The 24,383-nt window shown below is 43.9% G+C and overlaps 1 protein-coding gene across 1 annotated transcript in view; it reads right to left on the reverse strand.

The window, feature by feature from the left end:
• Positions 1 to 24,383, reverse strand: part of strip1 (striatin interacting protein 1) — a 139,490-nt gene that overhangs the window by 21,471 nt on the left and 93,636 nt on the right. Inside the window, exons 17-20 of the mRNA XM_068007761.1 lie at positions 18,923 to 19,023; positions 16,740 to 16,806; positions 6,600 to 6,704; positions 5,551 to 5,755 (exon numbers count right to left, since the gene is read on the reverse strand). Of these exons, the coding sequence (XP_067863862.1) occupies positions 5,551 to 5,755; positions 6,600 to 6,704; positions 16,740 to 16,806; positions 18,923 to 19,023 (478 nt within the window). The remainder of the gene's footprint in view (positions 1 to 5,550; positions 5,756 to 6,599; positions 6,705 to 16,739; positions 16,807 to 18,922; positions 19,024 to 24,383) is intronic.

Here is a 24,383-nt window from a genome sequence, read left to right on the forward strand (position 1 = left end):
TGTGGAAAACTGCCCAAGATTGTCCTCTCCACAAAAAGCAGGCAAAATCTAACCCAGCCAATTACTGCCCCATCAGCCTACTCTCAATCATCAGTAAAGGGATGGAAGGTGTCGTCAACAGTGCTTTCAAGCGGCACGTATTCACCAATAACCTGCTCACTGATGCTCAGTTTGGGTTCTGTCAGGACCACTGAACTCCAGACCTCATTACAACCTTGCTTCAAACATGGATACAGGAGCTGAATTCCAGAAGTGAGGCGAGAGTGACTGCCTTTGACATCAACGCAGCATTTGAACGAGTGTAGCACCAAGCAGCCCTTGTAAAGCTGAATCCAATGGGAATCAGGGGGAAAACCTTCTAAGAAGATCTAAGAACAGTCTAACAAGGGTACAACTATAATCATGGGTGACTTTAATCTTAAATAGATTGGTCAAACCAAATTAGCATTAATACTGTGGGGGAGGAATTCCTGGAGTGTGTACGTGATGGTTCTCTAGACCAATATATTGAGGAACCAACTAGAGAACAGGCGATCCTAGACTGGGTATTGTGCAATGAGAAAGGATTAATCAACAATCTTGTTGTGCGCAGTCCCTTAGGGAAGAGCGACCATAACATGATAGAATTCCTCATTAAGATGGAGAATGAAGTAGTTGAATCCAAAACTGGGGTCCTGAATCTAAATAAAAGGAAATTACAAAAGTATGAGGTGCGAGTTGGCTATGCTAGATTGGGAAACTTTACTAAAAGGGATGACGGTGGATAGGCAATGGCTAATATTTAAAGAACGTGTGCAGGAATTACAACAATTATTCATTCCTGTCTGGCGCAAAAATAAAACAGGAAAGGTGGCTCAACCGTGGCTTACAAAAGAAATTAGGGATAGTATTAGATCCAAAGTGGAGACATATAAAATTGCCAGAAAAAGCAGCAAGCCTGAGGATTGGGAGCATTTCAGAATTCAGCAAGGAGGACAAAGAGATTGATTAAGAGGGGGAAAATAGAGTATGAGAGTAAACTAGCAGGGAACATAAAAACTGACTGTAAAAGCTTCTATAAATATGTCAAGAGAAAAAGATTAGCGAAGACAAATGTAGGTCCCTTACAGTCAGAAATGGGGGAAATTATAATGGGGAACAAAGAAATGGCAGAACAATTAAACACAAACTTTGGTTCTGTCTTCACAAAGGAGGACACAAATAACCTCCCAAGGGTCCAGTGAGAGGGAGGAACTGAAGGAAACCGGTATTACTAAAAAAAGTGCTAGGGAAATTACTGGGGCTAAAGGCTGACAAATCCCCAGGGTCTGATAATCTACACCCCAGAGTACTAAAGGAAGTGGCCCTGGAAATAGTGGATGCATTGGTGATCATCTTCCAAAACTCTATAGACCCTGGAACAGTTCCTACAGATTGGAGGGTGGCAAATGTAACCCCATTATTTAAAAAAGGAGGGAGAGAAAACACAGGGAATTACAGACCAGTTAGCCAAACATCAGCAGTGGGGAAAATGATAGTCTATTATAAAAGATGTGATAACAGAACACTTGGAGGGCATTAACAGGATTGGACAAAGTCAGCATGGGTTTATGAAAGGGAAATCATGCTTAACAAATCTACTGGAGTTTTTTGAGGAGGTAACTAGTAGAATAGATAGGGGAGAACCAGTGGATGTGGTGTATTTGGATTTTCAGAAGGCTTTTGATAAGGTCCCACACAAGAGGTTAGTGTGCAAAATTAAAGCATATGGGATTGGGGGGAATATACTGGCATGGATTGAGAATTGGTTGACAGACAGGAAACAGAGAGTAGGAATAAACGGGTCTTTTTCCAGGTGGCAGGCAGTGACTAGTGGGGTAACGCAGGGATCAGTGCTTGGGCCCCAGCTATTCACAATATATATCAATGATTTGGATGAGGGAACTAAATGTAACATTTCCAAGTTTGCAGACGACACAAAGCTGGGGTGGAATGTGAGCTGTGAGGAGGATGCTCCAATATGATTTAGACAAGTTGGGTGAGTGGGCAAGAACATGGCCGATGCAGTATAACGTGGATAAATGTGAGGTTATCCACGTTGGTTGTAAAAACAGCAAGGCAGATTATCTGAATGGTGATAGATTGGGAAAAGGGGAGATGCAACGAGACCTGGGTGTCCTTGTACACCAGTTTGTGAAAGCAAGCATTCAGCTGCAGCAAGCAGTTAGGAAGGCGAATGGTATGTTGGTGTTCATTGCAAGATGATTTGAGTACAGGAGCAGGCATGTCTTACTGCAGTTATACAGAGCTTTGGTGAGACCACATCTGGAGTATTGTGTGCAGTTTTGGTCTCCTTATCTGAGGAAGGTTGTCCTTGTCATGGAGGGAGTGCAACGAAGGTTTACCAGACTGATTCCTGGGATGGCAGGACTAATGTATGAGGAGAGATTGGGTCGACTAGGCCTATATCCACTGGAGTTTAGAAGAATGAGAGGTGATCTCATCGAAACATATAAAATTCTAACAGGACTAGACAGACTAGATGCAGGGAGGATGTTCCCGATGGCTGGGGAATCCAGAACCAGGGGTCACAGTCTCAGGATACGGGGTAGGACATTTAGGACTGAGATGAGGAGAAATTTCTTCATTCAGAGGGTGGTGAACCTGTGGAATTCTCTACCACAGAAGGCAGTGGAGGCCAAGTCATTAGGTGTATTCAAGAAGGAGATCGATATATTTCCTAATGCTAAAGTGATCAAGGGATATGGGGAAACAGCAGGAACAGGGTACTGAGTTAGACGATCAGCCATGATCATTGTGAATGGCGGAGCTGGCCCAAAGGGCCGAATGGCCTACTCCCGCTCCTATTTTCTATGTTTCTTCCAGTTGCTGGAGTCATACTTAGCACAAAGGAAGATGGCTGTCGTTGTTGGAGGCCAATCATCTCAGCCCCAGGACATCAACTGCAGGAGTTCCTCAGAACAGCGTCCTAGGCTCAACTATCATCAGCTATTTCATCAATGACCTTCCCCCCATCATAAGGTCAGAGGTGGGGCTGTTAGCTGATGATTCCAGTCTTCAGCTCCATTCGCAATTCCTCAGATAATGAAGCAGTCCATGCCCACATGCAGCAAGCCCTGGACACCATCCAGGCTTAGTCTGATAAGCAGCGAGTAACATTTGCACCACCCAAGTGCCAGGCAATGATACAGAAACATAAAAACAGAAGTAGACCATTCAGTCCCTCGAACGTGTTCTGCCATTCAATTAGATCACAGCTGATCTGTATGTTAACTCCATTTATCTATAATAGAATCATACAACACAGGAGGACATTTGGCCCATCGGGCTCTTCGAAAGAGCTATCCACTTAGTCCCACTCGTCTGCTCCTTCCCCATAATTCTGCAGTTTTTAAATTTTCAATTGACCTAGCCTCAACATTTTTTTGGGTGAGACAATTCCAAATTTCCACTACCCTTTGTGTGAAGAAGTGCTTCCTGACATCACTCCTGAATGCCCTAGCTTTAGTTTTAAGGTTATGCCCCCTTGTTCTGGACTCCCCCCACCAGAGGAAATAGTTTCTCTCTACCTACTCTATCAAATCCTTTAATCATCTTAAACACCTCAATTATATCACCCCTTAATCTTAAATATTCAAGGGAACACAAGCTTTATCTATGCAACCTGTCCTCATAATTTAACCCTTTTAGTCCTGGTATCATACTAATGAACCTGCATTGCACCCTCTCCAAAGCCAATATATCCTTCCTGAGATGCATTGCCCAGAACTGAATGCAGTACTCCAGATGCTGTCTAACCAGAACTTTATACAACTGTAGCATAACTCCAACCTCTTTGTATTCCAGCCCCCTTGAGATGAAGGCTAACATTCCATTAGCCTTTTTAATTAATTTTTGTACTTGTCCTAGTTTTTTTTTTTAAAAAAGTGATTTCTGTACATGGACCCCAAAATCTCTCTGCTCCTCCACAGTTCCTAACTTCTCACGATTTAGAAAATACTCTGATCTATCTTTCTTAGGTCCAAAGTGAATGATCTCACACTTCCCAATGCTGAACTCCATCTGCCAGTTTTGCCCACTCAGCTAATTTATCAATGTTCCCTTGCAACTTTCTACTCCCATCTACACCACTTAGTGTCATCAGCATACTTGGATATACGACCACCTCCAACAAGAGTGCGTCTAGCCACCTCCTCTTGACATTCAATGGCATCAACATCCTGGGGGTCACCAATGACCAGAAACTCAACTGGGCCAGTCACATAACCGCCTTGGCTACTGGAGCAGGTCAGAGGCTGGGTATTCTGCGGCGAGTGACTCACCTCCTGACTCCCCAAAGCCTTTCCACCACCGACAAGGCACAAGTCGGGAATGTGATGGAATACTTTCCACTTGCCTAAATGGCTGCAGTTTCAACAACACAAGAAGCTTGACACCATCCAGAACAAAGCAGTCCGCTTGATCGGCAGCCCATCCAACAGCTGCAGCATCCACTCCCTCCACCACTGTGCGCACCGTGGCTGCAGCGTGTACTATCTACAGGATGCACTGCAGCAACTCACCAAGGCTTCTTCAACAGCATCTCCCAAACCCGCGACCATCACCTTAGAAGGACAAGGGCAGCAGGTGCATGGGAATGCCATCACCTCCACGTTTTCCTCCAAGTTACATACAATCCCAACTTGGGCATATATCGCCGTTCCTTCATCGTTACTGGGTCAAAATCCTGGAACTCTCTACCCAACAGCACTGTGGGAGCACCTTCACCACGTGGACTGCAGTGGTTCAAGAAGGCTCACCACCACCTTCTCAAGGGCAACTAGGGATGCACAATAAATGCTGGCCTTGCCGGTGATGCCCACATCCCGAGAATGTACAAGTAAAAATATATATAAATTAAGGGTGCTACTCTGGGTCTTCAGATAATCCTGGTGGGCATTGCACTACAGTACTGATGGAGTACTTCATTGCAGAGGTGTCGTTTTTTGGATGTGTTGTTGAACAGAACTCAGCTCGGTGTTCCGTGGTTCAGATGGATGAAAAGGATCCTATGCCACTCTTTCAAGAGCAGGTAGTCTCCCAGTGTTCTAGCTAACATTCATCGCTTAACTAAAATACCACCAAAACAGATCCAATTGCTATTTGTGAGCTCTTGCTACGTACGAATTGGCTGCTGCATTTACTTGCACAACAGTGGCTGCACTTCAAAGTAACTCATTATGCGTGAAGCATTCAGATGCTACAAGGCACCATATAAATGCAAGTTTTTTTCTTCTGTGTCTCTTCAAATGAATTAAATCCATCTGTTTTAAAACTATCCCAACCATTTTAGATCTGCCTGTCTTCTCAGTAGGGAGATGGTTTACAGGTTAATGGTAACCTGAACAGATGAGATAAAAATTAACTATAAATAAAACATGGAAAACAAGGTTAGTGTCAGCTTTTTGATTTCTGTGGAGAAAGAGTTAAAGAGAACAAGATTTTAAATGATCACAACATTTGCAATTCCAATTTTTTTATATTACAGAAGTACAAATATTAGCCACATACCATTTCCATAAGCCCAGTCATCGTTCAGACGGTGGCGCACTTTTTGGTAGATTGCAGACATTGTCTTCATGTTGCTCTTCCTCCACTGCCGGCCCAGGTATTTGGTCTGAACCTTCAGCAACTTCAGGACATACAGCTGCATCATGGCCTGTTTCACCTTGAGAGCTCGCTTCAGGATTGGAGCCGACTTGAACACTACCAGCATCTATATAATAAACAAGACATCAACTAACGCTCATTCAAGGCAATGGATGACAGTCTGGCCCCTTTTTAAACACTCCTCCTGACGAAATAGTCTTTTACAAATAACATTACCTAATAATCGCACAAACTACAATTTGGCAAGTGCTTGAATTCAAAAATGTACAGGTATGAAACATAGATTTCTAAAATTATTTTACTTTTTAGGGGTTTACAGCTGTGACTGTGTGTTGTGATAAATGTTATTATGGACCAAGGTTGCCCTTAATAATCTTATTCTTCATGATGTTTCCAACATGGTAGGTCCTCATTCCTAGAAAAGGTTGAAAAGCCACTCATGACTTACTGACGAGCATTACAGCATCCTCGGTACTTGTCATTCTTCATTATAAAGATTAAATGTCAAATTTTATTATACAAAATATGGAATGTAGCATTGTACAATACAGAGGTTCTAAAAGGGAGTTTTTAACAATTGGACTGCAAGCAGGAAAAGGGATTTTCAGGATCCCGAAGGCAGTCATTTTCGTTTTATTTTTAAGGTTTCAGCTTTCACTGTGCCACTGAACTAGAGCCACTGAAATCTCACAACAATGTTAAAATTAAAGAATCAGTATGAGCTGGAAATACGCAGCAAGTCCATCAGCACTTGCATATTAAGTGAACTGTTACTATGTACACAACTTCATCTGAATTGGTTGTGTATTTGAAGCATTCGCAATATTTTTCTTTTCATCTCTACAGTTAATCATTTGTCTGTAATGTTTTTTTAGAAAAAGGTTATTGTTTATACAATCAGCGAATTATGTAATGCTTCTAAATGCACTGTCGGCATCCATAAGACGCACCATGGTCCTGGAATGTTTCCATTTGGTCAGTTTATTGAGGATTCGAAGGAGGTTTATACATGAGAAGAGGTTCCTCCAGCAGAACTGGTTGTTATCACCTGCTTCCTAGGGGTGGAAAAAAACAATCAATATTATGGACTCTCAGCCATCAAAAAAATCAAAATATACCATACACATCAGGTAACAGTTAAGGGGAGAAATATTTTTAACTATGTTGGTTCTATAAGACACATTATTTCAAGGCAAACTTTGTAACCATTTATACAAACATAGCAGTTCCTCACTATAAAATTTCTCTGATAGACCGCCCAAGATTTCCTCAATGGAAGAGCCATTCAGTGCCATCAGTAAAGGAATGGTGACATCTTGCTGCTATATCTACATCAAGTGTGGAAAAACACCCAGCAGCAAAATTACAGTCTTCATCCTTCAAAATGTGGGTTGTGTCTGAAAAGAGCACTTCTGAGCTGTGCAAAACTGGGTGAAAGGCTGATGCTGACAGGTTCTTCACTGGTGGTGACAGTGTTAGGAAAAGGAGCAATTTGAAGGGATAAATTGAGTCTTACACAAGTGGTGTTCTCACACAATTTTAGTGAATTGGTTTAAGTGTGACATACACTGCATACACTGCTACAATCACCACAAGGAATCACAGATTTCTAAATCGTCACTGGATTATCCTCACAATTTTACCAAAATTATTTATGGATTTTAGCAAGGGTCCTGAATCTAAATAAAGGAAATTATGAAAGTATGAGGTGCGAGTTGGCTTTGATAGATTGGGAAACTTTACTAAAAGGGATGACGGTGGATAGGCAATGGCTAACATTTAAAGAACGTGTGCAGGAATTACAACAATTATTCATTCCTGTCTGGCGCAAAAATGAAACAAGAAAGGTGGCTCAACCATGGCTTACAAAAGAAATTAGAGATAGTATTAGATCCAAAGAGGAGACATATAAAATTGCCAGAAAAAGCGGCAAGCCTGAGGATTGGGAGCAGTTTAGAATTCAGCAAAGGAGGACAAAGAGATTGATTAAGGGAAAAATAGAGTATGAGAGTAAACTAGCAAGGAACATAAAAACTGACTGTAAAAGCTTCTATAAATGTCAAGAGAAAAAGATTAGTGAAGACAAATGCAGGTCCCTTACAGTCAGATATGGGGGAAATTATAATGGCAGAACAATTAAACACATTCTTTTGTTCTGTCTTCACAAAGGAGGACACAAATAACGTCCCAAAAATGTTAGGGAAACAAGGGACTAGTGAGAGGGAGGACCTGAAGCAAATCAGTATTTGTAAAAAAAAAGTGCTAAGGAAATTAATGGGGCTAAAGGCTGACAAATCCCCAGGGCCTGATAATCTATATCCCAGAGTACTAAAGGAAGTGGCCCTGGAAATGGTGGATGCATTGGTGATCATCTTCCAAAATTCTATAAACTTTGGAACTGTTCCGAATAAAAATCGTTGGACTATAACTTGGTGTTGTAAAATTGTTTACAATTTTTTAAATTTTTTTTATTCGTTCACGGGATGTGGGCGTCGCTGGCAAGGCCGGCATTTATTGCCCATCCCTAATTGCCCTTGAGAAGGTGGTGGTGAGCGGCCTTCTTGAACCGCTGCAGTCCGTGTGGTGATGGTTCTCCCACAGTGCTGTTAGGAAGGGAGTTCCAGGATTTTGACCCAGCGACAATGAAGGAACGGCGATATATTTCCAAGTCGGGATGGTGTGTGACTTGGAGGGGAACGTGCAGGTGGTGTTGTTCCCATGCGCCTGCTGCCCTTGTCCTTCTAGGTGGTAGAGGTCGCGGGTTTGGGAGGTGCTGTCGAAGAAGCCTTGGCGAGTTGCTGCAGTGCATCCTGTGGATGGTACACACTGCAGCCACAGTGCGCCGGTGGTGAAGGGAGTGAATGTTTAGGGTGGTGGATGGGGTGCCAATCAAGCGGGCTGCTTTATCTTGGATGGTGTCGAGCTTCTTGAGTGTTGTTGGAGCTGCACTCATCCAGGCAAGTGGAGAATATTCCATCACACTCCTGACTTGTGCCTTGTAGATGGTGGAAAGGCTTTGGGGAGTCAGGAGGTGAGTCACTCGCCGCAGAATACCCAGCCTCTGACCTGCTCTCGTAGCCACAGTATTTATATGGCTGGTCCAGTTAAGTTTCTGGTCAATGGTGACCCCCAGGATGTTGATGGTGGGGGATTCGGCGATGGTAATGCCGTTGAATGTCAAGGGGAGGTGGTTAGACACTCTCTTGTTGGAGATGGTCATTGCCTGGCCCGAATGTTACTTGCCACTTATCAGCCCAAGCCTGGATGTTGTCCAGGTCTTGCTGCATGCGGGCTCGGACTGCTTCATTATCTGAGGGGTTGCGAATGGAACTGAACGCTGTGCAGTCATCAGCGAACATCCCCATTTCTGACCTTATGATGGAGGGAAGGTCATTGATGAAGCAGCTGAAGATGGTTGGGCCTAGGACACTGCCCTGAGGAACTCCTGCAGCAATGCCCTGGGGCTGAGATGCTTGGCCTCCAACAACCACTACCATCTTCCTTTGTGCCAGGTATGACTCCAGCCACTGGAGAGTTTTCCCCCTGATTCCCATTGACTTCAATTTTACTAGGGCTCCTTGGTGCCACACTCGGTCAAATGCTGCCTTGATGTCAAGGGCAGTCACTCTCACCTCAGATTGGAGGGTAGCAAATGTAACTCCACTATTTAAAAAAGGAGGGAGAAAAAACAGGGAATTACAGACCAGTTAGCCTAACATCAGTAGTGGGGAAAATGCTACAGTCTATTATAAAAGATGTGATAACAGAACACTTGGAAGGCATTAACAGGATTGGACAAAGTCAGCATGGGTTTATGAAAGGGAAATCATGCTTAACAAATCTACTGGAGTTTTTTGAGGACGTAACTAGTAGATGTGGTGTACTTGGATTTTCAGCTTTTGATAAGGTCCCACACAAGGGGTTAGCGTGCAAAGTTAAAGCACATGGCATGGGGTGGTGGGGGGGAATATACTGGCATGGATTGAGAACTGGTTGACAGATAGGAAACAGAGTAGGAATAATCGGGTCTTTTTCCGGGTGGCAGGCAGTGGCTAGTGGGGTAACGCAGGGATCAGTGCTTGGGCCCCAGCTATTCACAAAATATATCAATGATATGGATGAGGGAACTAAATGCAACATTTCCAAGTTTGCAGACGACACAAAGCTGGGGTGGAATGTGAGCTGTGAGGAGGATGCTCCAATGTGATTTAGACAAGTTGGGTGAGTGGGCAAGAACATGGCCGATGCAGTACAACGTGGATAAATGTGAGGTTATCCACTTTGGTTGTAAAAACAGAAAGGCAGATTATTATCTGAATGGTGATAGATTGGGAAAAGGGGAGGTGCAACGAGACCTGGGTGTCCTTGTACACCAGTCGCTGGATGCAAGCATTCAGGTGCAGCAAGCAGTTAGGAAGGCGAATGGTATGTTGGCCTTCATTGCAAGATGATTTGAGTACAAAAGCAGGGATGTCTTACTGCAGTTATACAGGGCCTTGGTGAGACCACATCTGGAGTAGTGTGTGCAGTTTTGGTCTCCTTATCTGAGGAAGGATGTCCTTGCCATGGAGGGAGTGCAATGAAGGTTTACCAGACTGATTCCTGGGATGGCAGGACTAACGTATGAGAGATCGGGTCGACTAGGCCTATATTCACTAGAGTTTAGAAGAATGAGAGGTGATCTCATCGAAACATATAAAATTCTAACAGAACGAGACAGACGAGATGCAGGGAGGATGTTCCAGATGGCTGGGGAGTCCAGAACCAGGGGTCACAGCCTCAGGATATGGGGTATGCCATTTAGGACTGAGATGAGGAGAAATTTCTTCACTCAGAGGGTAGTGGAATTCTCTACCACAGAAGGCAGTGGAGGCCAAGTCATTAGAAGTATTCAAGGAGATCGATATAGTTCTTAATTCAAAAGGGATCCTGGGATATGGGGAAAAAGCGGGAACAGGGTTTTTTTTTTATTCGTTCACGGGATGTGGGCGTCGCTGGCAAGGCCAGCATTTATTGCCCATCCCTAATTGCCCTCGAGAAGGTGGTGGTGAGCCGCCTTCTTGAACCGCTGCAGTCCGTGTGGTGACGGTTCTCACACAGTGCTGTTAGGAAGGGAGTTCCAGGATTTTGACCCAGCGACAATGAAGGAACGGCGATATATTTCCAAGTCGGGATGGTGTGTGACTTGGAGGGGAACCTGCAGGTGGTGTTGTTCCCATGCGCCTGCAGCTCTTGTCCTTCTAGGTGGTAGAGGTCGCGGGTTTGGGAGGTGCTGTCGAAGAAGCCTTGGTGAGTTGCTGCAGTGCATCCTGTGGATGGTGCACACTGCAGCCACAGTGCGCTGGTGGTGAAGGGAGTGAATGTTTAGGGTGGTGGATGGGGTGCCAATCAAGCGGGCTGCTTTATCTTGGATGGTGTCGAGCTTCTTGAGTGTTGTTGGAGCTGCACTCATCCAGGCAAGTGGAGAATATTCCATCACACTCCTGACTTGTGCCTTGTAGATGGTGGAAAGGCTTTGGGGAGTCAGGAGGTGAGTCACTCGCCGCAGAATACCCAGCCTCTGACCTGCTCTCGTAGCCACAGTATTTATATGGCTGGTCCAGTTAAGTTTCTGGTCAATGGTGACCCCCAGGATGTTGATGGTGGGGGATTCGGCGATGGTAATGCAGTTGAATGTCAAGGGAGATGGTTAGACTCTCTCTTGTTGGAGATGGTCATTGCTTGGCACTTATCTGGCGTGAATGTTACTTGCCACTTATGAGCCCAAGCCTGGATGTTGTCCAGGTCTTGCTGCATGCAGGCTTGGACTGCTTCATTATCTGAGGGGTTGCGAATGGAACTGAACACTGTGCAGTCAACAGCGAACATCCCCATTTCTGACCTTATGATGGAGGGAAGGTCATTGATGAAGCAGCTGAAGATGGTTGGGCCTAGGACACTGCCCTGAGGAACTCCTGCAGCAATGCCCTGGGGCTGAGATGATTGGCCTCCAACAACCACTACCATCTTCCTTTGTGCTAGGTATGACTCCAGCCACTGGAGAGTTTTCCCCGATTCCCATTGACTTCAATTTTACTAGGGCTCCTTGGTGCCACACTCGGTCAAATGCTGCCTTGATGTCAAGGGCAGTCACTTTCACCTCACCTCTGGAATTCAGCTCTTTTGTCCATGTTTGGACCAAGGCTGTAATGAGGTCTGGAGCCGAGTGGTCCTGGCGGAACCCAAACTGAGCATCGGTGAGCAGGTTATTGGTGAGTAAGTGCCGCTTGATAGCACTGTCGACGACACCTTCCATCACTTTGCTGATGATTGAGAGTAGACTGATGGGGCGGTAATTGGCCGGATTGGATTTGTCCTGCTTTTTGTGGACAGAACATACCTGGGCAATTTTCCACATTGTCGGGTAGATGCCAGTGTTGTAGCTGTACTGGAACAGCTTGGCTAGAGGCGCAGCTAGTTCTGGAGGGTACTGAGTTAGACGATCAGCCATGATCATTTTGAATGGCGGAGCAGGCCCAAAGGGCTGAATGGCCTACTCTTGCTCCTATTTTCTATGTTTCTAATTTTTGACAAGGTTCCACATGGCAGACTGGTCAGAAAAGTAAAAGCCCATGGGATCCAAGGGAAACTGGCAAGTTGGATCCAGAATTGGCTCAGTGGTAGAAAGCAAAGGGTAATGGTCGACGGGTGTTTTTGTGACTGGGAGGCTGTTTTCAGTGCGGTTCTGGAGGGCTCAGTACTGGGTCTCTTGTTTTTTGTGGTATATATCAATCATTTAGACTTAAATGTAGGTGGGGGGGACATGATTAAGTTGTTTGCAGATAATACAAAAGTTGGCAGTCTGGTTGATGGTGAGGAAGAAAGCTGTGGACTGCAGGAAGAAATCAATGGACTGGTCAGGTGGGCAGAAAAGTGGCAAATGGAATTTAATCTGCAAGAGTGTGTGGTAATGCACTTGGGGAGGGCAAAGAAGGCAAAAGAATACACAATAAATGGTAGGATACTGAGAAGTGTAGAGGAACAGAGGGACCTTGGATTGCATGTCCACAGATCCCTGAAGGTAGCAGGACAGGTAGACAAGGTGGTTAAGAAAGCATATAGGATACTTTCCTTTATGAGCCGAGGCACAGAATATGAGAGCAGGGAGGTTATGATGGAACTGTATAAAATAGTAGTTAGGCCACAGCTAGAGTACTACATACAGTTCTGGTCACCACATTACAGGAAAGATGTGATTGCACTAGAGTGGGTACAGGGGAGATTTACGAAGATATTGTCAGGGCTGGAGAATTTTAGCTATGAGGAAAGATTGGGTAGTCTGGGGTTGTTTTCTTTGCAACAGAGGAAGCTGAAGGGACATTTAATTGAGGTGTATAAAATTATGAGGGGCCTAGATAAAGTGGACAGGAAGGAACTATTTCCCTTAGTAGAGAGGCCAATAACCAGGGGGCATAGATTTAAAGTAACTGGTAGAAGGATTAGAGGGGAGTTGGAGAATTTTTTTCACCCAGAGGGTGGTGGGGGTCTGGAACTCACTGCCTGAAAGAGTGGTAGAGGCAGAAACCCTCATCGCATTTAAAAAGTACTTGGATATGCACTTGAAGTTCCGGTAGAGACGTAATTGGCTGAATGGCCTCTTTCTGTGCCATAAATATCCATGCTTCTATTTATCCCAAATCTTAGATTATTTTAAATCCTTAAATTTTTAAAAATCTCAGCTTTGAATGTGTTAAAAAATAGTAACAAGTACAAAATTGTAAAAAGATGTATAAATTTCACCACAAAACCAACCTGAAAAATACATTTAAATGACAATTTTCGTCCCCAACTGATTTTTGTGGCCCAATAATTCCACAAGACCATGTGCATTTTGCAATACTACTACATACATACATACATACATACATAGATATACACACATACACACACACACACACACACACACACACACACACAAAGATTGGGCAAATGGAACTAACTGGATTGCTCTTACAAAGAAAGTGCATGGGCTCGATGGGTCGAATAGCCTCTTTCTGCGCTGCAACCATTCTGAGATTCTATGAGATGGGCAAGTGGATTCTACTGTACTAGTGGCTCAGTGGGTAGCACTCATCTGAGTCAGAAGGTTGTGGGTTCAATCCCGCTCCAGCAACTTGAGCAAAAAAAAAAATCTAGGCTGACACTCCAGTGCAGTACTGAGGGAGCGCTGCACTGTCAGAGGTGCTGTCTTTTGGATGAGCCGTTAAACCGAGGCCCCGCCTGTCCTCTCAGGTGGATGTAAAAGATCCCATGACACTATCAGGCGAAGAAAAGCAGGGGAGTTCGCCCCGGTGCCCTGGATGATATTTATCCCTCAACCAACATCACTAAAACAGATTATCTGGTCATTATCACATTGCTATTTGTGGGACCTTGCTGTGCGCAAATTGGCTGCTACATTTCCTACATTAAACAGTGACTACACTTCAAAAGTAATTCATTGGCTGTAAAGTGCTTTGGGATGTCCTGAGGTCGTGAAAGGCGCGATACAAATGTAAGTCTTTCTTTCTTACGATAAATTCAAAATAATTAAGCATTGTGTATAATTCCTTAATAGAGAAACCAGACTATCTTCCATTTTGCTGCCAAATACAGTCATAGTGAGCGACTGTGAGGTACATTTACAATTCACAAAGTTACATACAGACGAGGAAGGCCATCCTGCTCATCTGGATTATCATTCCATTAAAAACCTATAGCTTCCCCATCAAAGCATCTAAATCAACATCACGAGATAAGACTGAGGAAGGTTATGTGATCCATCTTTGCTCGTCCGTCCAGAATTACACTTAAAGTTCTCCCATTGCAGATTCCAATAGTTCTTAAATGATTCCAGGTTTTTCACCTCCACCATTCTATTCGGGAGTCCATTCCATATGTGGATCACTCTGTGTGAAGGAGAACTTCCTGATATCAGTTCTAAATTTGGCTTTTACTAGTTTAAACCCGTGACCCTTGTCTTATTCTCACCATTTAATTTAATTTTCCTAATCTACCTAGAATGATGATACAGCACAGAAGGACGACATTCAGCCCACCGTGCCTGTATTGGCTCTTTGTAAGAGCTATCCTTGGGGTGCCACATGTGTCAGTGCTTGAGCCTCAGCTGTTTCCAATCTATATCAATGACTTAATTGAGGGGACATATTGTAATGTATCCAAGTTTGCTGACGATACAAAGCTAGATGGGAAAGTAAGCAGTGAGGAGGACGCAACAAGGCTGCAACAGATTAAGTGAGTGGGCAAGAAGGTGACAGATGGAGTATAACGTGGGAAAATGTGAAATTATCCACTTTGGTAGGAAGAATAGACAAGCTAAATATTTTTAAAAAGGTGAGAGACTAAGAAATGTTGGTATTCAGAGGGATTTGGGTGTCCTTGTACACGAATCACAGAAAGTTAACATGTAGGTACAGTAAGCAATTAGGAACGCAAATGGCATGTTAGCTTTTATTGCAAGGGGGTCCGTCATTTAGGACCGAGATGAGGAAAAGTTTCTTCACTCAGAGGGTTGTGAATCTTTGGAATTCTCTACCCCAGAGGGCTGTGGATGCTCAGTCATTGAGTATATTCAAGATTGGGATCGATAGATTTTTGGACACTAAGGGAATCAAGGGATATGGGGATAGGGAAGGAAAGTGGAGTTGAGGTAGAAGATCAGCCATGATCTTATTGAATGGCAGAGTAGGCTCAAGGGGCTGTATGGCCTACTCCTGCTCCTATCTCTTATGCTCTATCCAATGAGTCCCACTCCCCTGCCCTTTCCCCATAGCCCTGCAAATTATTCCCCTTCAAGTATTTATCCAATTCCCTTTTGAAAATTATTATTGAATCTGCTTTCACCACCCTTTCAGGCAGTGCATTCCAGATCATAACAACTCGCTGCGTAAACATTTTTTTCCCTCATGTCGCTTCTGGTTGTTTTGCCAATTATCTTAAATCTGTCTCGTCTAGTTACCGACCCTTCTGTCACTGGAAATAGTTCTCCTTATTTACTCTATCAAAACCCTTCATGATTTTGAACATCTCTATCAAATAGAAACATAGAAACTTAGAAAATTTATGGCACAGGAGGAGGCCATTCGGCCCATTGTGTCTGTGCCGGTCAAAATAGAGCTACCCAGTCTAATCCCACTTTCCAGCACTTGGTCCGTTGCCTTGTAGATTATGGCACTTCAAGTGCATATCCAAGTACCTTTTAAATGTGATAAGGGTTTCTGCCTCTACCACCCTTTCAGGTAGTGAGTTCCAGACTCTCACCACCCTCTGGGTGAAAACATTTTTCCTCAGCTCCCCTCTAATCCTTCTACCAATTACTTTAAATCTATGCCCCCTGGCTATTGACCTCTCTGCTAAGGGAAATAGGTCCTTCCTGTCCACTGTATCTAGCCCCTCAATTTTATACAGCTCAATTAAATCACCCCTCAGCCTCCTCTGTTCCAAAGAAAACAACCCCAGCCTATCCAATCTTTCCTCATAGCTAAAATTCTCCAGTCCTGGCAACATCCTCGTAAATCTCCTCTGTACCCTCTCTATTGCAATCACATCTTTCACATAATGTGGTGACCAGAATTGTATGCAGTACAAAAGCTGGGCTCTAACTCGTGTTTTATACAGTTCTAGCATAACCTCCCCGCTCTTATTTTCTATGCCCCGGCTAATAAAGGAAAATATCCCGTATGCCTTCTTAACCACCTGGTCTACCTGTCCTGCTACCTTCTATGGACATGCACTCCAAGGTCCCTCTCTTCCTCTACACCTCTCACTATCTCCCCATAACCTTCTCTGTTCTAAGGAGAACAACCCCAGCTTCTACAGTCTCTCCACATAACTGATGTTCCTTACCCCTATTTATAATATAGTTTTATTTTATTTAGATAGAATAAAACTGTTTCTGATCCAGCCCCGATGCTGTTATAGTCTTGTAAATGTACCCTAAGGAAGTTTGGATCTCTTGGAACCTTGCCAGTTCTGCAAAAAATCCTAATCCTTCTAATCTCTCTTTGAAGGTCACGATAAAACCACTTTAGACCTTGTGTTTGCTTACTTACCAAGCTCTCTGCCGTCAGCTCAGGGAGTTCATGTACAACACAGTATGGGAAATCCAGTACCGAAATACTGTAGAGATTTGGAAATGAATGCAGGAAATTGATGATTAGTGAGTTTGAAATCCAATTTCAACGAACCCCCTTAGTACTGACTTTTCTTTTGGCCCTATGTCACACATCATATGTGCTGTCAGCTGTGGCTCAGTGGTAATACTTGTCTGAGTCAAAAGGTTGTGGGTTCAAGCCCCACTTCAAAGAGTCAAGTGTATAATCTAGGATGACACTCCATTGTAGTATTGAGGGAGTACTACACTGTTGGAAGTGCCTTCTTTTGGTGAGACATTAAAGTGAGGCCCAGTCTGCCCTCTCAGGTGGACAGAAAATATCCCATGGCATTATTCAAAGAAGAGTAGGGGAGTTCGCCCCAGTGTTCTGGCCATTATTTATCCCTCAAGCAAAATCATTAAGCAGATTTTCTGGTCATTTATTTCATTGCTATTTGTGGGACCTTGCTGTGCGCAAATTGGCTGCCACGTTTCCAAATTAAAACAGTGACTACACTTCAAAAGTACTTCATCGGCTATGAAGCATTTTGGGACATTCTAAGGTTATAAAAAACACTATATAAATGTAAGTTCTTTGCCTTTTATTAGTGTCCCTTTGTCCTACTCTCTCAGTTTACTTTGAAGCAGTGTTTATCTACTTTTGCTAAATTGTTTACTACTTTATATACCTCTAAGATTAGCCCTTTGTCACCTTACTTTAATTCTATATATTTTAGTGACTACAACTGGATACAAAAGTCAAGACATGGTCTTACTGCAGCACTATTCAATTTGAGCATGTTGCTCGCTAACCAGCACTCTAAGGTTTTGGTTCTATAATTCTATTTACTTTCTTAAATATAACCCAAGCCAAGCAATCTCCACTCTGAAGGTGGTATTGGTTTTCCAGTCAGAACAGATCAAAGTAAAATATAATGGATAGCAAATGAGATGCAAGTTACAAAATGCATTAAGAGGGTATCTTGAAAATTCACGTTCATTGGCTTAAACTACAATGGTGAAGACTCTCACTGCGCATAGGGCAGCAAGGGCCTTAAAACTCGATTCATATATACGGCGATTCCACAATCCCAGGGATCCCACAGGTGCGTGGCCTCAGACTTGCCATTCATTAAAGTGAATGATCAGAAGACCATGGGCTGCACAACCACAATTTCCCTATGAGTTGCTGTTGAGAACGTCAGATAATGGAATCACCCTACAGTATAATCAGATTGCTTTTTTCACAGTGCTATTTACAATTAGGGTACGGTAAAAAGATCAGAATCCTGTCTGCAGATATTATTCAAGGAAGGTGTAGCAAACAGCAACTTGGTAAAGATGAGACGGACTACATTATGCCAATTTTTCTCCTCTCCTGGAGGAATTGTTTCTTGCTGCATTGATTCCACAATACCAACAGCCCAATGACCATTATTTACGTGTCAGCCTCTATGGCAAGAGTCAGGAGAGATTATTCCACTGCAAGGGGCATCGCAGCTCAGTCTGGAACGTGCACTTGGTGTCCAAACGTGTACATTTCCAACACAGATTGATGGATAGCAATCAGGTGCGGAAACCCTGCCAAATTCCCCCTCCCTAACCCAAGGGTTAATCACAGAGCCCCTTATGTCATGTTGGCTAAGATCAGCTGACACAACACAGGCCAGCAATCAAATTGACAACCTTTTTGTTCTATATAGTTCTCCTACTAAACATGCTGAGCTAGAGGAATGTCCTAGATTAACAGTTCACATCAGAAAACTGATTTCAAAAAATAAGAAAATATTATGGTAGTTTGTTGCATCAAAATACTGTGCCATTGAATGGTAGTTTGCTACATCAATGTACTGTGCTATTGAATGGTAGGATGCAAATTCTTGCACATTAATCCCTACAAAAGTTACCTACCATGACCAAGCTGTCAGAGAGGAGGCTCTTCCTGCTTAGCTCCTCCAGCATAGACAACTGCAAGAGCATGACAGCACAGTAAATATTAAATCACAGTCTGCATGAGCACAAACACGCCATCCCAGTGTACAGTCTACTCATTATGCAAATGATCCCGCTTTAGGAAGGATTAGAATACAATCCCACTTAAAGACGCACTCTGGACACTGTGAAGGGATCCATAAGCCTTACCTGTTCTTAGCTGTAATGTAGGACATGATGTTCTGATTGAAGAACTTCAAAATGAGTGGAATACAGTTAGCAAAAACCAGATGCTGGGCCATGTACTCGAACTGCAGGACAATAATTCAACATAGCATCAGGTTCATTAATATTTTCTCAATCAGGCAAAGAAAACAAAACCTTCAACAAATTTATTTTAATAGCTTTCTGGTAGCCTGGCTGGTAAATGCAATACTCTAGTATTGAGTTGTACAGACAGAGAAGATCCAAGGCCCAATCCCTGGTTTGCACATTAGGACATTTTTTTACATTATAGTTGCTTTATAAATGAAAGTAGTTGTTGAACGAGCTAATCTTAGCTGTGGTAGTGGTAAGAGTACCATGTGTGGGCATCAGACTGACAGTGCAATGGCACGCTGACACTCAGTGTCTAGCACAGTAGCGCCCAACAGGTAGTCCATGCGCCAAATCGGGTCTGCGAGCTCCTCTCCTATGGCATGTGCTTCTTTTATTAAACATCCAAAACCTTTTTTTAACTATGGTTAATTTTATTGGGAGCTGAAACTAACTATAATTGAAATCAACTTCTTAAAATGAGAAGTGGACAAAAAGATCAGCTGTAGACTGTCAAATTTCTAGGGCCCAGGGGACTAGATTGGTGAATTTAGATCAATCAAGGAGCTTCCCTATTGTCCTCTTGCCCGGAAGTTTAAAAAAGCGGAGGCTGAATCTTCTCAGATTTCAAGCTTCGAGGAATGGGAAGGATGGACGTGAGGGCTGGGGGGTGGGGGGGGGGAAAGAGAGACGCGAGGGAGCGGGGGCCGGCAGGAGGGAGCAAGGGGGGGGGCGGCGGGAGGGAGCAACCCATTGGCTTGCAGGAGTCCCAGGGCAGCCCTTTGCACCAGGTCTCTTCAGGCATCCTTACGATGGGTTGCCCAACAATCGTAAGTTGAGGAAAATGAAGTCAGATGGTGGAACAAACCTCCCATCTCATTTCAGGGTGTGGGAAAAAAAGACTTGCATTTATATAATGCCTTTCACGGCCTCAGGATGTCCCAAAGCACTTTACAACCAATTAAGTACTTTTGAAATGTAGTCACTGTTGTAATGTAAGAAATGCGGCAGCCAATGGATGCACAGCAAGCTCCCACAAACAGCAATGAAGTAAAGGAACAGATAATCTGTTTTAGTGATGTTGTTTGAAGGATAAATGTTGACCAGGACACCAGGGAGAACTCCCCATCTCTTTTTCAAAGTGCCATGGGATCTTTTACGTCCACTTAAGGAGGTAGACAGGGCCTCAGTTTAATGTTTCATCCGAAAGGCAGCAGACAGTGCAGCACTCCCTCAGTGCTGCACTGAAGTGGCAGCCTTGGTTATGGGCTCAAGTCTCTCGAGTGGGACTTGAACCCACAACCTTCTGACTGGTAGTTGAGGGTGAGAATACTGAGCCATGGCTCAAGAGGGAAGGGTTCAGATTTTTGGGATAATGGGACCAGTTTTAGTTTAGAAATGATCTATACAGGATGGTCAGGCTTCATTTGAACAAGGCTGGGATCAATGTCCTCACTGGAACAGTGAGTAGTGTTGCAGGGAGGTGTTTAGACAAATATGACAGAGGGAATAGAAAAAAATGAAATGAAGTAGAAAGCAAAGCAAAAGGGACAAGTGTAGGAAGAGGGAAGAGAAAAGCAAATCAGATGGAGGATGAAGTAAAAGGAGCAAGATTGCCAACAGAGGGAGGTTAGAAATAAGGACAAAAAAAAGCTGCAAACATGAGTCCGAGAGGTGAGCAGAGTATAAAAGGGGAGACCTGGAGCGGGAAGAGAGTCTAGGAGTCTAAGGCAAGTCATGGCAGCACACACGCACCCGTGATATGCTCCTCCTGCACTATGTGGGAAGTCATGGACACTACCAGTGTCCCTGGCGACCATGTGTGCAGGAAGTGTGTCCAGCTGCAGCTACTGGCTAACCGTATTTCGGAGCTGGAGCTGTGGGTGGACTCACTGTGGAGCATCCGCGATGCTGAGACTATCGTGGATAGCACGTTCAGTGAGGTGGTCACACCGCAAGTACAGATTACGCAGGCAGAAAGGAAATGGGTGACCGCCAGGCAGAGTAAAAGGATTAGGCAGGTAGAGCAGGAGTCCCCTGGGGCCATCTCCCTCTCAAACAGATATTCTGCTTTGGATACTGTTGGGGGAGATGGCTTATCAGGGGAAAGCAGCAAGAGCCAGGTTCGGGGCACCACGGGTGGCTCTGCTGCACAGGAGGGGAGGAAGAAGAGTGGCAGGGCTATAGTGATAGGGGATTCCATTGTAAGGGGAACAGATAGGTGTTTCTGCGGCCGCAAACGTGACTCCAGGATGGTATGTTGCCTCCCTGGTGCTAGGGTCAAGGATGTCACGGAGCGGCTGCAGGGCATTCTGGAGGGGGAGGGTGAACAGCCAGTAGTCGTGGTCCATGTTGGTACCAACGACATAGATTAAAAAAAGGGATGAGGTCCTACAAGGTGAATTCAAGGAGTTAGGAGATAAATTAAAAAGCAGGACTTCAAAGGTAGTGATCTCAGGATTACTACCGGTGCCACGTGCTAGTGAGTATAGGAACAGGAGAATAGACAGGATGAATGCGTGGCTGCAGGGATGGTGTAGGAGGGAGGGATTTAGATTCCTGGGACATTGGGACCAGTTCCGGGGAAGGTGGGACCTGTACAAGCGTGACGGGTTACACCCGAGCAGGACCGGGACAAATGTCCTCGCGGGGGTGTTTGCTAGTGCTGTTGGGGAAGGTTTAAACTAGAGTGGCAGGGGGATGGGAACCTGAGCGGGGAGTCAGAAGGGAATAAAGTTGAGAGCAGCAAGAGAGGGGAAGACCCAGGGGAAATCTACAATACAAATAGTACAAACAGTTGTTCAAGAACAAGTGAAAGGGAAAAGCATAGAGCAGCGGAAAGAAAGTGTACTTTAGGCACGACAGATAAAATGAAAACTAGAAGGCGTAAGGCGATTAACCCAGCATCAAAGCTGTGGCAGGGGGTTGGGAACCTGAGCAGGGAGACAGAGGAAAGCATATCAGGAAGGGACAGAAGGTATGGAGTAAAAGGTAAAGTGTTAAAAAAGGAAAAAGCAGGAACTAAGTGTCACAAAACATATTTGAAAGTTCTTTATCTGAATGCACGTAGCATTCGTAACAAAATGGACGAGTTAACGGCACAAATAACGACGTATGGGTATGATCTTGTGGCCATTACAGAAACATGGCTGCAGTGTGACAACAACTGGGAATTAAATATGCCAGGGTATTTAACAATCAGGAAGGACAGGCAGGAAGGAAGGGTGGCTATGTTAATAAGGGAAGGAATCACTGTAATACAGAGAAAAGATATTGGGACAAAGAATCAGGATAATGAAACAGTTTGGGTAGAGATAAGGAATAATAAGGGGCAAAAAACACTCGTGGGCGTAGTATAGAGGCCTCCTAATAGTTGCAACTCTGCTGGAAGAAGTATTAATCAGGAAATAGTCGGGGCATGTAATAAGGGAACAGCTATAATTATGGGGGATTTTAACTATCATATTAACTGGACAAATCAAATTGGGCAGGGCAGCCTTGAGGAAGAGTTTATTGAGTGTATTAGGGATGGGTTTCTTGAGCAGTATGTAACTGAACCTACAAGGGGGCAAGCAACCTTGGACCTGGTCCTGTGTAATGAGCCAGGATTAATTAATAATGTCCTAGTTAAGGATCCCCTTGGAATGAGTGACCATAACATGGTTACATTCCATATCCAATTAGAGGGCGAGAAGGTTGGTTCTCAAACAAGCGTACTGAGCTTGAATAAAGGAGACTATGATGGTATGAGCGCGGAATTGATTAAAGTGGACTGGGAAAATAGATTAAAGGGTAAGACGGTACATGAGCAGTGGTGTTCATTTAAGGAGTTATTTTACAACTTTCAAAAAATATATATTCCACTGAGGAAAAAAGGGTGTAAAAGAAATGACAGCCATCCGTGGCTAAGTAAAGAAATTAAGGATAGTATCCGACTAAAAACAAGGACATATAAGGTAGCCAAACTTAGTGGGAGGATAGAAGATTGGGAAGTCTTCAAAAGACAGCAAAAAGTAACTGAAGGATTGATTAAGAAAGGGAAGATAGATTATGAAAATAAATTAGCAAAAAATATAAAAACAGATAGCAAGAGTTTCTACAGTTATATAAAAAGAAAAACGGTGGCTAAGGCAAACGTAGGTCCTTTAGAGGATGAGACCGGGAAATTAATGGTGGGAAACATGGAGATGGCAAAAATGCTGAACAAATATTTTGTTTCAGTCTTTAAGCTAGAGGATACTAAGAATATCCCAACACTGGACAAACAGGGGGCTCTGGGGGGGGGGGGGGAGGAGCTAAATACGATTAAAATCACTAAGGAATTGGTACTCAGTAAATTAAATGGGACTCAAGGCGGATAAATCCCCTGGACCTGATGGCTTACATCCTAGGGTCTTGAGGGAAGTGGCAGGAGGGATTGTGGATGCTTTGGTAATAATTTGCCAAAATTCTCTGGACTCGGCAAAGGTCCCGGCAGATTGGAAAACTGCCAATGTAACACCCTTATTTAAAAAGGGTAGTAGGCAGAAGGCTGGAAATTATAGATCAGTTAGCTTAACATCTGTGGTGGGTAAAATTTTGGAGTCCATTATTAAGGTGACAGTAGCGGAACATTTGGATAAACATAATTTAATAAGACAAAGTCAGCATGGCTTTACAAAGGGGAAGTCATGTCTGACAAATTTGCTTGAGTTCTTTGAGGATATAACGTACAGGGTGGATAAAGGGGAACCAGTGGACGTAGTGTATTTGGACTTCCAGAAGGCATTCGACAAGGTGCCACATAAAAGATTATTGCTCAAGATAAAGAATCACTGGATTGGGGGTAATATTCTGGCATGGGTGGAGGATTGGTTATCTAACAGGAAGCAGAGAGTTGGGATAAATGGTACATTCTCGGACAGGCAACCTGTAGCCAGTGGTGTTCCGCAGGGGTCGGTGCTGGGTCCCCAACTCTTCACAATCTATATTAACGATTTGGAGGAGGGGACCGAGTGTAACATATCAAAGTTTGCAGATGATACAAAGATGGGAGGGAAAGTAGAGAGTGAGGAGGACATAAAAAACCTACAAGGGGATATCGACAGGCTGGGTGAGTGGGCGGAGATTTGGCAGATGCAATACAATATTGGAAAATGTGAGGTTATGCACTATGGCAGGAAAAATCGGAGAGCAAGTTATTATCTTAATGGCGAGCAACTGGAAAGTACTGCAGTACAAAGGGATCTGGGGGTCCAAGTGCAAGAAAATCAAAAGGTTAGTTTGCAGGTGCAGCAGGTGATCAAGAAGGCCAATGGAATGTTGGCTTTTATTGCTAGGGGGATAGAATATAAAAACAGGGAGGTATTGCTGCAGT

The sequence above is a fragment of the Heptranchias perlo genome, chromosome 27 (assembly GCF_035084215.1).
Source record: "Heptranchias perlo isolate sHepPer1 chromosome 27, sHepPer1.hap1, whole genome shotgun sequence".
In the NCBI taxonomy this organism is placed as follows: Eukaryota; Metazoa; Chordata; class Chondrichthyes; order Hexanchiformes; family Hexanchidae; genus Heptranchias; species Heptranchias perlo.